Genomic DNA, 14,222 nt, shown 5'->3' with positions numbered 1-14,222 from the left:
TTAGAGCAATCATATTTTTCCTTCCTCCATGTGAAAATATAAACAGTCACTTTATAAACAGTTGTCGCTTTTCGACTTTTAAAGGTTCAGCCTCTCCCTTTTGTTTACTTCAGTGACCTTTGAAATACGCTGCAACTGACAGCGTGTAAAAAAAGGGGGATTCCATCTTGAGTTTTCAGAAGAGGACATGGACTCCAGCAGCCTCTGGCTCTGGGTCTGTACCAGGTGTGGGCTTGACGGGCCTTAAGGGTAACCCTGAGGTGCTTTGTCCAGGTCCCTCCCTGGGTGGCTTGGATAACGTTCACTAATCAGCCCAAAGACAAGATACTAAATGTTAAACTGTTTCCTGTGATTCAAACTATTTTTACAAGGGAAATATTATAGCTGCTTAAGATCCAGAACGTTGTATATTAACATAGCACCTTTATGTTTCTGTAATCCTTGCATGCCAAATAGACAGAGTTGGGTATGTCATTGTAGTGCTCAGGAATGCTGCTACCCTCCTGCTACTACCCACTTGCTGCCTTCTCCTGTCCTGCTCTTCAAGTACCACTGGGTATAAACTAGTAAGTGGACGTAAGTCCAGGAGCCAGGTAAAGTGCACACTTGCCACCTCAGTACTCAGGATCCTGAGTCAGGAGGGTCTCAAGTTCGAGGCCAACCTCGCCACATAGTAAGTTGAAGGAAAGAGAAGAGGAGGAGGAGTGTCTCACTACTACAGTCTTGAGAATGTCTGAGTCTTGGAGACGTGCTTTTTCTTTTCATTATTTTTTTAAACTCTTGGTAGAAATACCACATTACCTGTCTCAGTGATTAACATACAGGTTTCGTTTGGAGTGTAGAGTTGGGGAACACTTTTTGACTTTCGTTGCTTGGTTCTGTGAGTGATGCAGTGGTCCTTTATGGTAGCAGGACCATCCTGTCACTCGATGTGCACCTACAGAGTGGCCTCCATTCACACCATGCATGTAAAAATGCCAGCTGGGTGACTAAGACTAAGAGCAGTGTGCTTGTGTGGATTTTCTGGGTTTCATTTTGTTGAGCTTATTTTTTGAGGCAGGGTCTCTGTAGCCCAGGCTGTCCTCATACTTGTTATGTAGCTGAGAATGCCCTTGAGCACCCAGTCCTCCGCTGAAGAGCCAGGATTATAAACCTGAGCTTGTACCCAGACTTCTGGGTTTGATGTAAGACAAATATCGAAATTGTTACTGTTAGAGGAAACTTGGCAGAAGGTCACTTTTTTAGCAAATAGAAGGGGAGTTATAATTGTTTCTAAAGCAGAAGGGTTTATGCATTCTTACTTAAAAGCTTTACCATTGATAATTTGGCAGCAATAAAATCATGATCCTAGCATTTATAGCTTCCTACTTGTTTAACAATATGACTTAGAAACGTTACCAGTTAAGTACATACAAGTCTACAATTCTTTTTAATAGCTGTACATTTGGCTATGATACTCCAAGAATATGCCACAGTAGCCAGGTGTTGGTGGTGCACGCCTTTGATCCCAGCACTCAGGAGGCAGAGGCAGGCGGATCTCTGTGAGTTCGAGTCTAGCCTGGTCTGCAGAGCGAGTTCCAGGACAAGCTCCAAAGCAATACAGAGAAACCCTGTCTCAAAAAAAAAAAAAAAAAAAAAAAGAGTATGCCATAGTTTCTCCAGCTGATTCTATATCAATAATTTCTGAGTTTTCCGGTTATGACCAATATTGCTGAAGATCATTCTTGAACATGCATATCTTCATCCACACCTGGAAGTTATGTCTGCAAAATGAACACCTAGAAACACCTAGGACATTGTAAGACTGAAAATGTGCATGTTTTCCATTTTGATAACCACTGCCAAACTTGGTGTGGGGTTGCTTATTGTAGCTCCCACTGTAAAGTATAAGTTTTACACATATATGTACATCTATATATAAACATGACTTTGCTGGTCAGTTTCTAGCTCATTGATGAATCCACATGTTTATTTTCTTAACCAGTCATTAATTAGGTTTTGCCTTTTCAATAACTTTCTTTGTCAGATCACTTTGGTTTAAAAGAACATTGTTTGGAGACTAAGGGTGGAAGAGAGTGAGAGGGCAATGGATGGCTAAGAACAGAAGAAAGGATGTGTGCATGTGAAAGTACCACAAGGAAACCCACTGCTTTTGGTTAAAAGGAAAAAATAATGTTTTCCATTTCCTTAAGCCTTAATGAAATGAAACATCTTCTCGTGTTTACTGGCTATTTGTATTTCATCTGTACATTGTTTATATTCCTTGTTAATATTTACAGTTCCCAAAGGGATGTGCCAAGCCATAGGATGTTTTAAAACTGGGTGGAGAAGTACAGCAGTGATATTGGACATCTGTCAGATATGTGGACTACTAGCTCAAAGTAACAATAGAAACATTAGCTCATGCCATACTCCTGTTGATGCTGTCATGTCTTTTTAAAATTGACATTGGGTAGCTCCTGTGATAGAAAGTAAGCATCACAAGAAATTAACATGTGACTGCAACAAGAGGAGTCCTGGGCATGGGACATTATGGGCACATACAGTCTGTGGCTGTTTGAAATGAAGTCATATGCAGAAGTCTTTTTAGCCTGCTTTTCGAACAGCCACAGAGTTGTTAATCTGGTCATTTGGACCTACTCCCTTAATGAATTAAAAGCACTAGATATTTCCTTTGGCCCAGAGGGCACCATGAAAAACTTATTGTGTCACTAAAGGTATGTAAGTTAAAGGAGTTTGAGAATCTGGACCTGCCCTCTTTTTTGAGTCAGTCACAATGTGATGACCTAGCAGCCCAGGGATCTGCCTGCCTCTGCCATCTACATACTTTTTCTTATTCTCCCCTCTGTAAATATTTTAGCTCTGTATTATAGAATTTTTCATATGTAAACAGGTAATATAAGAATCTTTGAGTGGTATCACTTGACTTCAACAGCAGGACTGTTGGGCACTAATGAAGAATTGAGAATGTTAAGGAAGGATGTAAGCTCAGTATGCCATCCTAGAAATGTTTGAAGTTGGCCCTCTGGTTTAGGTAGAATTCCTATAGCTCAGCTGGAAAGAGTAAAAGGAAAACTGGGAATGGCTAGGCTGGACCAGGTAGCGTCTCTTAGGTTGTCAGGGGTAGGAGCTCATCTTTTATAGATACAGAGAGGCTTATGTAGTGGAAGGTAGGTTGAGCCCTCAGGGCTCAGCAAGTCCTTGAAAGAGGGTTCTGAACTTGTGAGTGTTACTACCCTCGGGGCTTGCCTTTAGGAAAACTGACAGCCCTATGTCAAAACAAGTATTGGAGGAAAGATATTACCCAGGTGCAGGGTCTTGTATCTTATCCAGCATGATGGGACTTTACACTCACTCCTTTGGGGGGCTGTATGTTTCAGTCCTTCCATGAACACTCATACATGAATGTACACACATGCACTCACACATGCACACACACATGCACAATCTGCCTTTGAAATGTTTGTCATATCCACTTCCAGAAGTTATGTGATAAAACAGGTTTCTGTGAATTAGAAAGTTTAGATTCTTTCCTCAGCCATCCCCCTCCTAACCCCCCTTTTCAGTCTGACTTAAAGCCATAAAATACTTCGGCTTGCCTGCCTGCCTGCCTCTAGTTCTGTTTGTATGAATTAAGTTGACAGGATAAATATTCACATTCCCAGCTACAGGCTGAAACAATGTTTGTTCTGACCAGTGAGTTGAGGGGGGAGGAGGGCTGACATCATCTTATACTGTACATTCCCAGCATAGATCATTTATTTGAGTCCCTTAAAAAAAAAAATACAGATGTTTTACCAGCCGAAATAAAATCCTGTGTAAACACTGAGCTTGGAAAAATATGGCACTGACTTAGCTGGGGAGCCCAGTGATGCAGGAAGGCGCATGCAGGAGGGTGTACCGGGCTGAATGGAACAAGAACCAAGTGCTCCCCAGGCTGTGTGGTGCAAGAGGGAGAAGATTTGGATTTATTTATTTATTTTTTTAGCAAAATCCAGCTGTAAAAGTGATCAATTAGCATTTGATCATCAGAGTTTAGAATCATCGATGGTTACAATCCAGTCACCCCCTTTAGGTCTGGTGTTTAGAGTGTCTCTTTTCCTACTAGACTTGGCCCTTTTCAAGGCCTGCCTAACCCTGCCCTGTGACTCCTGGGGCTCCTGGGGCTCAGCTACTGTTGATTTTAAAGAGGAAACTGGCCTGAAAGCCACGCTTGGTGAAGGGAAAAAACCCTGTCTCAGCATCACATTCCCAAACAGCCATATGTCATCTTGATCTTGTCCCACACAAGTCACTATTTTAGTTCCACAGCATAAACCAGACATATTTTACTGGTGTGGTGTGAGGGTTTTTTGTTTTTGTTTTTGTTTTTTTAAGGAATTGCCTCATGACTCTCTTTAGGCCCATAACATTTATTCAGAATTAATTACATTTGTACTATTGAGCTACTTTTAAGATTGTGGGCTGCCCAAATGGACCCACCCCATGCATCCCACAGATGCCTGTGTCCCACCCCCACCCCCATGTTTAGAGGGGACCCTAACTGCTTCCAGGTTCTCAATGTGGTGTCTCATTAGTTCTTAGGCTTAGTTCTTCAATGCAAGAAATACAGGATCCCTGGAGGGGCCCATTTCACTCAGTACAGCCTCCGGGGACCACCCCTCCCTAGGGCATGGCTGGCCAGCCCATGCTTGTGATAACAGGGCATGCTGCTGCCAACTTGTGTTAGTTCCACCCCTTTCCAGCTGAGGCATATCTGTCTTTTTTTTTTTTTAAATATGTGATGTTGGGGGTGGGGGTACCACATCGTTCCTGTGAGGGTCAGGGAGCGGCTATGTAAAGTCTCTTCTCTCCTTCCATTTGATCTTGGATCCTGAACTCAACTTTCCAGGTTCATGTGGCAAGGATCACTGCCAGCTGAGCCACAGGGCATAATTATCTCTGGCAGCAACACTCCCTTCTCCTGTCCTCTTTCACTGGCGGTACCTCTGGATCCACTTTAGGGACCTAATATACCTAGAGGTAGACTGTCCTTCATTCTAAGGTGAATAGATGAGCAGACTTCCCTCTCATCTCAAAACAATACTGTTCTTGTACCACAAATGACTAAGAGAAAGTATCCCATAGATGATCCTCACTCCACACATCTCAGCAAGTGAGATGTCCAAGTCCAAGCTCATCCAATCCTTCTCCCTCATTCTCAGACCTGCTGGGGGTGCCCTTCTGATGCTGGCCCTGAAAAGGGGTCCATTCCCAAGTTATGAGTGTCTTTCCTGATGCCCAACTAGGTTTTTCCCAGCTCTTGCCATGTTGAGCAGACCAAGAAGGTCTCTCGTGTGTTTCCTCTGTATTCACGGCTGCTAGTGTTTAGACATGGTCGTTAGAGGGTATTACAAAATCAGAATACTGTCCTGTACAGAAACCTAGAGGAATCATTTAAAATTATGCCTTCTCTGTCTATCCTTTCCTTTCAGACCTTTGATAGAGTCTTAGACTCTGAGTCAAAAGAACAGTGATAAATGGCATTAATACTTCCTTAGCAACCAAAGTAATGGGCAGTAAGTAGCTCCTACCATTCTGCTGTGGACAGGTGGCTTGTGATGTGTTGGATCCACTACAGGTTCCAAAAGAAGTTGAAAATAGGGATGCTGTCTTCCGTGTAGGCCACAAGGCCTCATAGCCCACAAGACCATTAGCTTTCAGTCCCTGGTTCCAACACATCTCCTCTTAATTAGACTTCTGCCATGGTCCTGGGCCTCCTGCCTTGTCTGTGATGGCCTCCACCTACCCTTGACATCTCTCTCCAAGTTACAGCTCCTGACAATGACGTTTTCATTTGAAGAGAGTTCTGCTGGCCACATGACAGGTTGCCTCTGAGGATTTTCTCCACCTGACCCACACACCCTACTGATCCTTCCGTGACACAGAGCCACTTCTTACCTCCTGAGCAGTCCCAACACATCTTAAAATCAGTGTCTATTTTAAAACAAATGTAGACTCATTTTAAAAAATAGTATGTTAATATTTTCATTTAGTGTAGCACATTGTTACAGTTAGCCAACCAATATTGTATATTAAACACTTTTTAAAGAATTTTTAAATTATTGTATGTATGTGAGTATATATGTGTGCATGCATGTGTTTGTATGTGTGTTATGTGTGTCTGGAGCCTATAGAAGTCAGAATGGTACATCAGATCCTCTGGAACTGGAGTTACATGCAGTTATAAGCGTCCATGTGGATGATAGGACCCTCCCTCCCTCCCTCTCTCTCTCTCTCTCTTTCTCCAAATTCAGCCTCCCCTGATTACATACTCTTCCCTTGACTCTAGCAAATTTCTTTTCTTAACAGATAAGAATATCATGCAGAAGCCAGGCAGTGGTGGAGCACACCTCTAATCCCAACACTCGGAGGCAAAGGCAGGGGGCAGGGGGATCTCTATGGCTTTGAGGTATGCGTGTGTCTGTGTGTGTGTATGAGAAAGGGAGAGAGAGAGAGAGAGAGAGAGAGAGAGAGAGAGAGAGAGAGAATGAACAAACATCTCTGAAGTCAAAAAATAAACATTATTGCAGAAATCCCTCTGTTCCCATTAGTGGCTCTTTCTGAAGTTCCATAATGGGCAGTGATAGCACACCTTCAATCCCAGCACTTGAGAGGCAGAGGCAGACAGATCTCTGAGTTCAGGCCATCCTGGTCTACAGAGCTAGTTCCAGAATATCCAGGACTATACAGGGAAATGGGGGGGAGGGGGAGAAAAGATTGAAATAAAGAAAAAGAAACAAAATTCCAAAAATAAACAGTTAATAGTTTTTAAGTAATGTCTATTACAGTATATCATTGTTTCCTGTTTTATTATTGTTGTTTCTCATTTGTTGTGATTAGTTTGAAAGTTAAACTTTTTGTAGGGGTGTTGTGTGCGTGTGTGCGCGTGTGTGTGTGTGTGTGTGTGTGTGTGTGTGTGTGTGTGTGTGTGGTGTGTAGGAAAAATACACTGTTATGTAGGATTTATGTTAAAAGGTTTCAGGCACACCCATAAAAGTGCTTCAGTTCCATCACCAGAATGGGTTCCCAGAAGATGCCCTCTGACCTCTACATGTGTGCCATGGCACATGCACATGCCTGCACATGAACACATACACACATAATTAGAGTAATACCTAAAAAGAAAGAGGAGACTCTATTTACTATTGGGAGACAGAAGTTGTCAGTTGACCTAAGGACATAGCTAGTCATTATTTTACAGCCATGTCTGCCTGTCCTCAGAGTCTGTAATGGGAGTCAGCCATTCATTTAGCCTTTCTGTCCCATCCCATCAGAGTCATGAGAGTGTGAAGAACATGGTATCTTTCAGCTCTGTGTCTACCTAGAACAGAGTCGGTACCTACTGCAGTGTGCAGGGTCCATGGGAATGTGCCCTGAGAGAGTTAATGTTAGAAGAGATGCTAAACACCACCATGTGCTCCCTGCAGGAAGTGCTTGTTGTATTCCTACCATGCCCTAGACTCACAAGCATGAGATCAGGAAAGGCCAGGTAGGTGACGGCAATGTGACTGTGCAGCATCAGGGAGGCTGCCGATTCCTCATTTCTCTGTGACTAGAACACAAGCTGCAAGAGAGCAAGAGCTGTTTGGTCTCTGCTGCAGTTCCCAGGCCCTGCCTGCTACTAATACTCACTTCACAAGTAGTTGTGGGCTGGGTGTGTGAATGCCACAACAGACGCAACAGACGCGGGCGCCTGCGCCAGCACTGCTCTTGTCAGCACTCCCGGCTGTCTTAGGAGCTCTGCGCCTTCTTGGGCTGGCAGGCCTAGCTTCTCTATGCTTGGTTCTGGTTGTTGACAAGGTGGGGAGAGAGGAGAGTGACCCCAAGAGCTGAGGGACAGCTTCCCAGAGCTCCCTGACCTCTAGTGAACGTCACACTGATCATGGTCACACTCTTCTTAAGCCCAGTGTTAAAATGACATGCGAAGATGGTTGTGTGTTCACATGTTCACTTGCGAGCCTCTCCCCTCCTTCATCTGCCTTACAGTCCTTCTCGCCGGCCCCAGTCTCCTCCGTTCCTCTGACGTGTGCTTGGTTTGTGTTGTGCCGCCTCTTTCTGCCAGGCCTGCCATCATGCCCCTCTGTACCCACAGATCGCTCTCTGTCCTCGGTGTGTGACTAGGATCACAATTGTTGTCTGGTTTGTGCCCAGGGTGACAGAATTGATGGGCCCGTAGGCTGACATTCACAAGCCAGAGCTACCAAGCGTTTCAAAAACAGTTTTGTTTTTGCCAAGCAAGGTGAGCAAATATAGGCCAGAGCTTAAACATCCACTGGGGGTTATTTCTGAAGTGATTGCTTCTAAATGAGAAGCATTTGAAACCTCACAGCTCTCTTGACAAGTAAATTCCACAGTCGTGTGTTTTGCTGGTGTCTGCTGATTAATTACAGCCCTGTGACACATGAAAGCTCCGGTGGTTGGTTTAGTGCAGCTGTGGAAAGCAAGGCCTAGTGACTCTGCCAGCTCTTTCGGGACAGTAGGGATTGAGGCTGAGGGAGGTATTTTTCCCTCTGGCAGTCACCACATAGGAACAGAAGCCCCAGCCAGCCCAGTGCTCTAGGCTCCATGCCGGGTAGTTAGATTCCTGCAGGCTGTGGTGTGGCCTGAAAGAACAGGTCCTTTGTTAGAGAAAGTGTCTCAGCGTCCATACAGGGGCTGGGTGTGCACTCCTGCGTACTCCTGCTTCAGAGAAACGCTACACTGCACATGGTAGCCTCCACCTGTCAGTCCATCAGGAGCAGAGGCAGGAGGATCAGATCCTGTTGAAGGCCAGCTTCAGTTCCATAAGGAGTTTGAGACCAGCCTGAACTGCTTGAGTTCTTACTTCAAGGGGGTTGTAACTCATACCTATAAGACTAAGGTCCACACTGAGAGGGCACTGTGGGTAAATTAGTCCTTGCATGTGGACTTACCCCAAGAGCCCACATAAAGCCAGAGGTCTTGCACTTGAGGCAGAGGATACAGCAGAAAAAATAATACCAAAATAAATTTTAAAATTCTCAATGTGGTTATTTGTTTCCTTCATCCTCCTCATCTTATATCAATAGTGGAACCACTCACAGGAATCGTCTACCCTGAGTCCTTATGGTCAGAGAACCTTGTCTACTCTACCCTATGTCTCATTCCTTCTTCCCCCAAAGACCTGTGCTCCTCACAGGGGCACCATGGGCCATTGCTGAGTGCAAGTCCACACACATTGCCCATGGTGTGGTTTGCTTGTGTGGTTAAACAGCTGCCATCCTAAATATAAAGTCTAAAGAGGCTCCAGGATCTGCCCTGTCAGCTTTTAATTCTGGTTTGTGATTGCCATGGAAGTGTCACGAGTGTGCCCCACATCTGATGGCTGTCCCTCCCCCGACTTCCTCACAGGTGTTCTGTGGTGTGCCTGCCTCGTTAGCACACTGTCCTAACAAACCCAGACCTTACGTCTAAACTACCTAGACTCAGTTCCTTCCTGTACGAAGACTTGGGGTTTAGTTTCATGTCTGACTGCTGACATAACAGTAATTGCACTTCTCCGCTCAACTCGGTGTGCAGGTTGCTTCTAAGAAGCTCTTGAGGCAGATGAGTATGTGGTCACAGTGACCCTCCATCTGGGGAATTATGAGCGAGACCCAGAAGGGCACGAGTTTGGCTGAGCCCTGGACTTCTCCTCCCCGCCCTGCAACCTCCAGCATGTTTTCCTATGCAGACTGGATCCCCACAATATGCAGGTGTCTGCTTCCTGTGACGGGACTGTTTGAGGACATCTGAAAGGGAGGACCTGCGCATGTGTGAAAAACATTTTCACAGCAGAGCATTGCCTTCTCTCTTTTCTTGTTCAGGTTTTTCATTTGTTACAAGCCTACAGTACAGACCCCAGACACAGAACAAATGCAGATTTTCAGCATGAGATGAGTGACATCACTGCCTGTACCAAAGCCAAACTCTGGCTAGCCACAAGGTATGTAAAAGCCCCACGTGACCGAGTCATCGGGTTAGCGGTGTGTTTGAGAATCGCTGTCTCTAGTTGTAAGCAGTTTTAACTTACACGAGTTTCCCCGACTTACTAGAATATTTTAAACCTTTGTGTTATAGTAAAGAAAATACTTCCTTGACAATTTTTCTAAAATTGCTGAGTGATGGAGTTAGGAGTGTGATAGGATTCAACAGTCCATTGTTTCTTATCCTCATCAAGTGCCCAACCCTGTGTAGACATCGTAACTACAAACCATAACAGTTGACTGGCCTTATTATACAAACCCTTAGGAGCCATTACAGCTTAAAGGTTAAAGATCCTTGGGTAGCCTGGCAGTGACGGCACACGCCTTTAATCCCAGAGCTCGGGAGGCAGAGACAGGCAGATCTCTGTGAGTTCGAGGCCAGTCTGGTCTACGAAGTGAGTTCCAGGACAGGCTCCAAAGCTACAAAGAAACCTATCTCAAAAGGGGGCAGGGCAGGGGGTCCCTTGGGTGATCTGAGAGGCACTGAAGGGAAGGTGGAAATGAAAGTGGACAGAAAGACTGCATGTGGTAAGCAAAGCCGAGTAGGTACTTCCATTCTTACCAGTATCTTTCATTTTGTTATATGCAACACTGTGTTGAAGATCTTTGTTTAGACCCCCAGATCCTGGTGAGGCAGTGTCCCTGCAAGAGCCTTTGTGTGAGTTACCTCTGGCAAAGGTTGCTATTATATGCAACACTGTGTTGAAGATCTTTGTTTAGACCCCCAGATCCTGGTGAGGCAGTGTCCCTGCAAGAGCCTTTGTGTGAGTTACCTCTGGCAAAGGTTGCTATTATATGCAACACTGTGTTGAAGATCTTTGTTTAGACCCCCAGATCCTGGTGAGGCAGTGTCCCTGCAAGAGCCTTTGTGTGAGTTACCTCTGGCAAAGGTTGCTAAGAAGAGGCCAGTGCTCCTTACCATATGCTGTGCCATAGCATGCACCCTCCAAATTTGAGTTGGTATTTTGTTGTCTACTGTAACACCACTCTTTATTATTTGGTAAATGTGGTGTTTCTGTTCACTTTTGCTAGACTCCTCACCTTGTATGAGAAGTCAAAGGATGGGTATTGTGAGGGTCCCAGTCACCCTAACTAAGCGAAGCATTGGTGAACAACGGGCCACCATAATTCGGCCTGTATATCCGCAGATGCAAAGAAAAGGGGCTAGACCTGGCTTCTAGGAGGTTCAAAAGATGAGTAAACCACGTGTTTCCACTCAGTGTTTTAAATATGATAATAACAAATACAATCCAAATGTAAATAGTATAGGCATGGCCCAGAGGAGAGTTGAGGGAGGTACAATAGCAAACTCATTCAGAGATTTTGTGAAATGGCCAAGACAGGGAGAATTCCAGGCTTAGGTAATAGCATAGACAGAAAAGATGGCCATGTGGAATGATGGGATAATCCTCCACAAGGCAGAGAAAACCAGGCAGGCGCACCGGAAGCCCCTGAAGCAAACCTTTTTCGTGAAAGGGATCCTCGGTGGTTGTCCATGGCGGTGGGTGACTTAAAACTGGGGACAGGGATATTGAGGGGCTGTTCTCTGTCTGAAGTGCCAATACAGTTACACTTCCTGGGAGGACAGAAATTTAGGGTCACATTTGCAGCATGGCTTTTCACCAGGTCTTCCTGGCTATTATATCTGGGGGTCAGGAAATGGAGGTTCCCCAGAAATGATCCTGCTGAAACCCTTTTTCAACCGTAACTTCTCCAAGTCACAAGCCATGGTTCTTAAGCTGCTGTAAGGAGGAGTTTCTACCCCTTTGCTTAGGCTCATTGGAAACTGTCACCTTCCTGCTTCCCCAAGTCCATTCCTTCCTGTTGTATGAGAAAGAAGATGGAGGGACAGGCCAGCCCTCGATGGACTGAGTTTGCTCAGTGCCTGAAGATGGCTGGTGAAATGGTACTTCTACTCACCTGCTCTTCAGCAGAAGTCCTTCCTGCCTTGGGGAACATCCCCATGGTACCTGTCACCATTGTCCAGCCAACCTTTTCCTTGTCATCACCCCTTCCACACCCTTCTCTTGAGTTTTACCTCCGATTTCCTTAGCCTAGAAAATGAAACCATGAGCCACATGAGCTCGCTGGGTTTCTACCTCTTTACCCAGAGTCCAGGAAAACTACTTTCCTGTCTCCAATACAGACAAAACTCTCTATTATCCAAGTGTGAACTTTCCTCTCAGTGGGTGGTCTGTGGATCATTCCTAACACCAGACCTCCTCTTATTCCCCAACATACTTTTTTTTACAAGTGTTAATCAGGGTGTGTTTCAAGCCTAGAATAGAGTTTGGAAGGAAATCCTGCTGCCCAAGCACAGTGCATTCCAGAGCTTTGCATGAGCTTTTTCTGTGTTACCCACATCATTGAGGGGTGCCCATAGAACTCCATGGAGGTAAGAAACCTTCACCTGCCTCATGTCTATCTTGGAGGACCTCTTGCTGTATGTGTGTGTGTGTGTGTGTGTGTGTGTGTGTGTGTGGCAGGGGAGGGTGGTATTTGTCTATACAGTTAACTGCATACTCAGGTGAACTCATTTGGGACCATGGCAGTCACCTCAAAGCAGGTCCTTTCTTCCTCTCTTCCCTGCCTTTGCCATGGAGATGTTACAGTGCAGGATGTTCCAAGTCCCACTGCTGAAGAGGCCCCTTTATTCCTGGTCATTTACACATGAAAGATTAGTGTGCCTCGGGCTCACTTAGGCCTCTCTGTATCTTTCTAGTGTAACCTTTGAAAAATTACTGTCGCTGGGGAAGAAAATGTTGCTTTAAGTTCTAGCAGCAACACCTTTTCCTCCTGAAGGTCATTTGATCACTGACTTCATTCAGTCCAATAAGCACAAGAATTTTAGGGGATGTTTCATTTATTTATCCTTTTGTTCCAGATGGTTTCTAAAATAATTCATTGGAGCAATGAATAATCAATTGAATTCTTAAATGTGGAGTCTAAAATTGAGAACACATAAAGACTTTTGTTGTGTATTCATGTTTTGACTTTGCATGATTAATAGGGATTTATTTCTGTAAGCTGATTGAGCAGTACACACAGAGTTGTTGGGGGAGTCTTAGGTGATAAATGGCCAGCTGGCAATGTGGCTTGAATAAAGAACTAGGCTTTTGCTCTTACAGGCCACTTTTCATTCCAGGGTGCCAGGGCCTTTATGGAGATCAGCTCATTAAGTCTTGTGTCCCTTCTTTTTCCCTCAGCTTTCGCTCCTCAGCCAGTTCACTGTCTTTCTCTTGATGTGAAGGCAGCACTTACCAACTCCTGGCAGAAAACTCAGCCAGCCCAGGTCAGGAACCAAGTGAGAAAAAGAGGTAGCTTCTGGCCTGGGAAGGTTGTCTAGAGGTGCCACAAGGGGGAAGCGGTCTGGTCCCCAGCAGTAGCCCTGCCTGCCGCCCTTGCTATCTGCAGGCTCTAGCTTCGCCATCCTGGCAGACTCCTGGGCCCCACCCAAACAGGAAGGACTTTGAAAAGCTCTTTCAAGCAGGACTAAGAGAAAAAGGCTTATTTACTTTGGTTGTAATTTGGGATTACAATCATATTGGACTAGAAATTTTTCAGAAGTGGTTTGTTATCATGTGTTTCCTGCAGTGATAAAAGAGTATGTATTGGACGTTCCTTTTAGCAAACTTGATGAAATAACCCATGTGTGCTGGTGCACATCTGTTAATCCTGCTGCTTAGGTGGGGCCTGAGACACAAGACTGCTGCAGATTTCAGGCTAGTACCAGCCACACAGTAAACTTTTTCAAGAAACAAAACAAAACTAAAATCCAAACGATAAGGAAACCTTGGTGAGCTGCGTGGGTGAGCTGCGTGGACTGTTAGACTCATTAGGGTGGATGATATGCTAGTCAAAAGGAAATTTATTTTCTACTAAACTTCTTTCATGTTTTTCCTCAGCTATCAGTGCATATCAAGGAAAAATAGCATAAACTCAAAAAAAAGTATATAAAAAGGAAAGCTACTCTTATCACAGTCCAATGGAAACCACAGTTATTGGTTAACAGTTTTATTCAGTTACTTCATCTTTTTTTTCCTATTTTTTTCCATAGCTAAGGTTTTATTAAATATAAAAGTTACAATTTCCTTCTTTCATTCGACAGTGTGAAAGTATTTGCTATTGTTATTGTTTAAAAGTTTATGTCTGCTGTGGAAAATAGTGTCACACTTAAAATTTAAATCTTAAAAATGA

General features: G+C 44.5%; 1 protein-coding gene across 1 annotated transcript in view; it reads left to right on the top strand.

The window, feature by feature from the left end:
* Positions 1-14,222, top strand: part of Thada (THADA armadillo repeat containing) — a 275,181-nt gene that overhangs the window by 176,344 nt on the left and 84,615 nt on the right. Inside the window, exon 30 of the mRNA XM_051175184.1 lies at positions 9,867-9,985. Within this exon, the coding sequence (XP_051031141.1) occupies positions 9,867-9,985 (119 nt within the window). The remainder of the gene's footprint in view (positions 1-9,866; positions 9,986-14,222) is intronic.

Source organism: Phodopus roborovskii, unplaced genomic scaffold (assembly GCF_943737965.1).
Source record: "Phodopus roborovskii unplaced genomic scaffold, PHOROB, whole genome shotgun sequence".
Taxonomy (NCBI): domain Eukaryota; kingdom Metazoa; phylum Chordata; class Mammalia; order Rodentia; family Cricetidae; genus Phodopus; species Phodopus roborovskii.
This window is presented reverse-complemented; position numbering and strand designations above follow the sequence as displayed.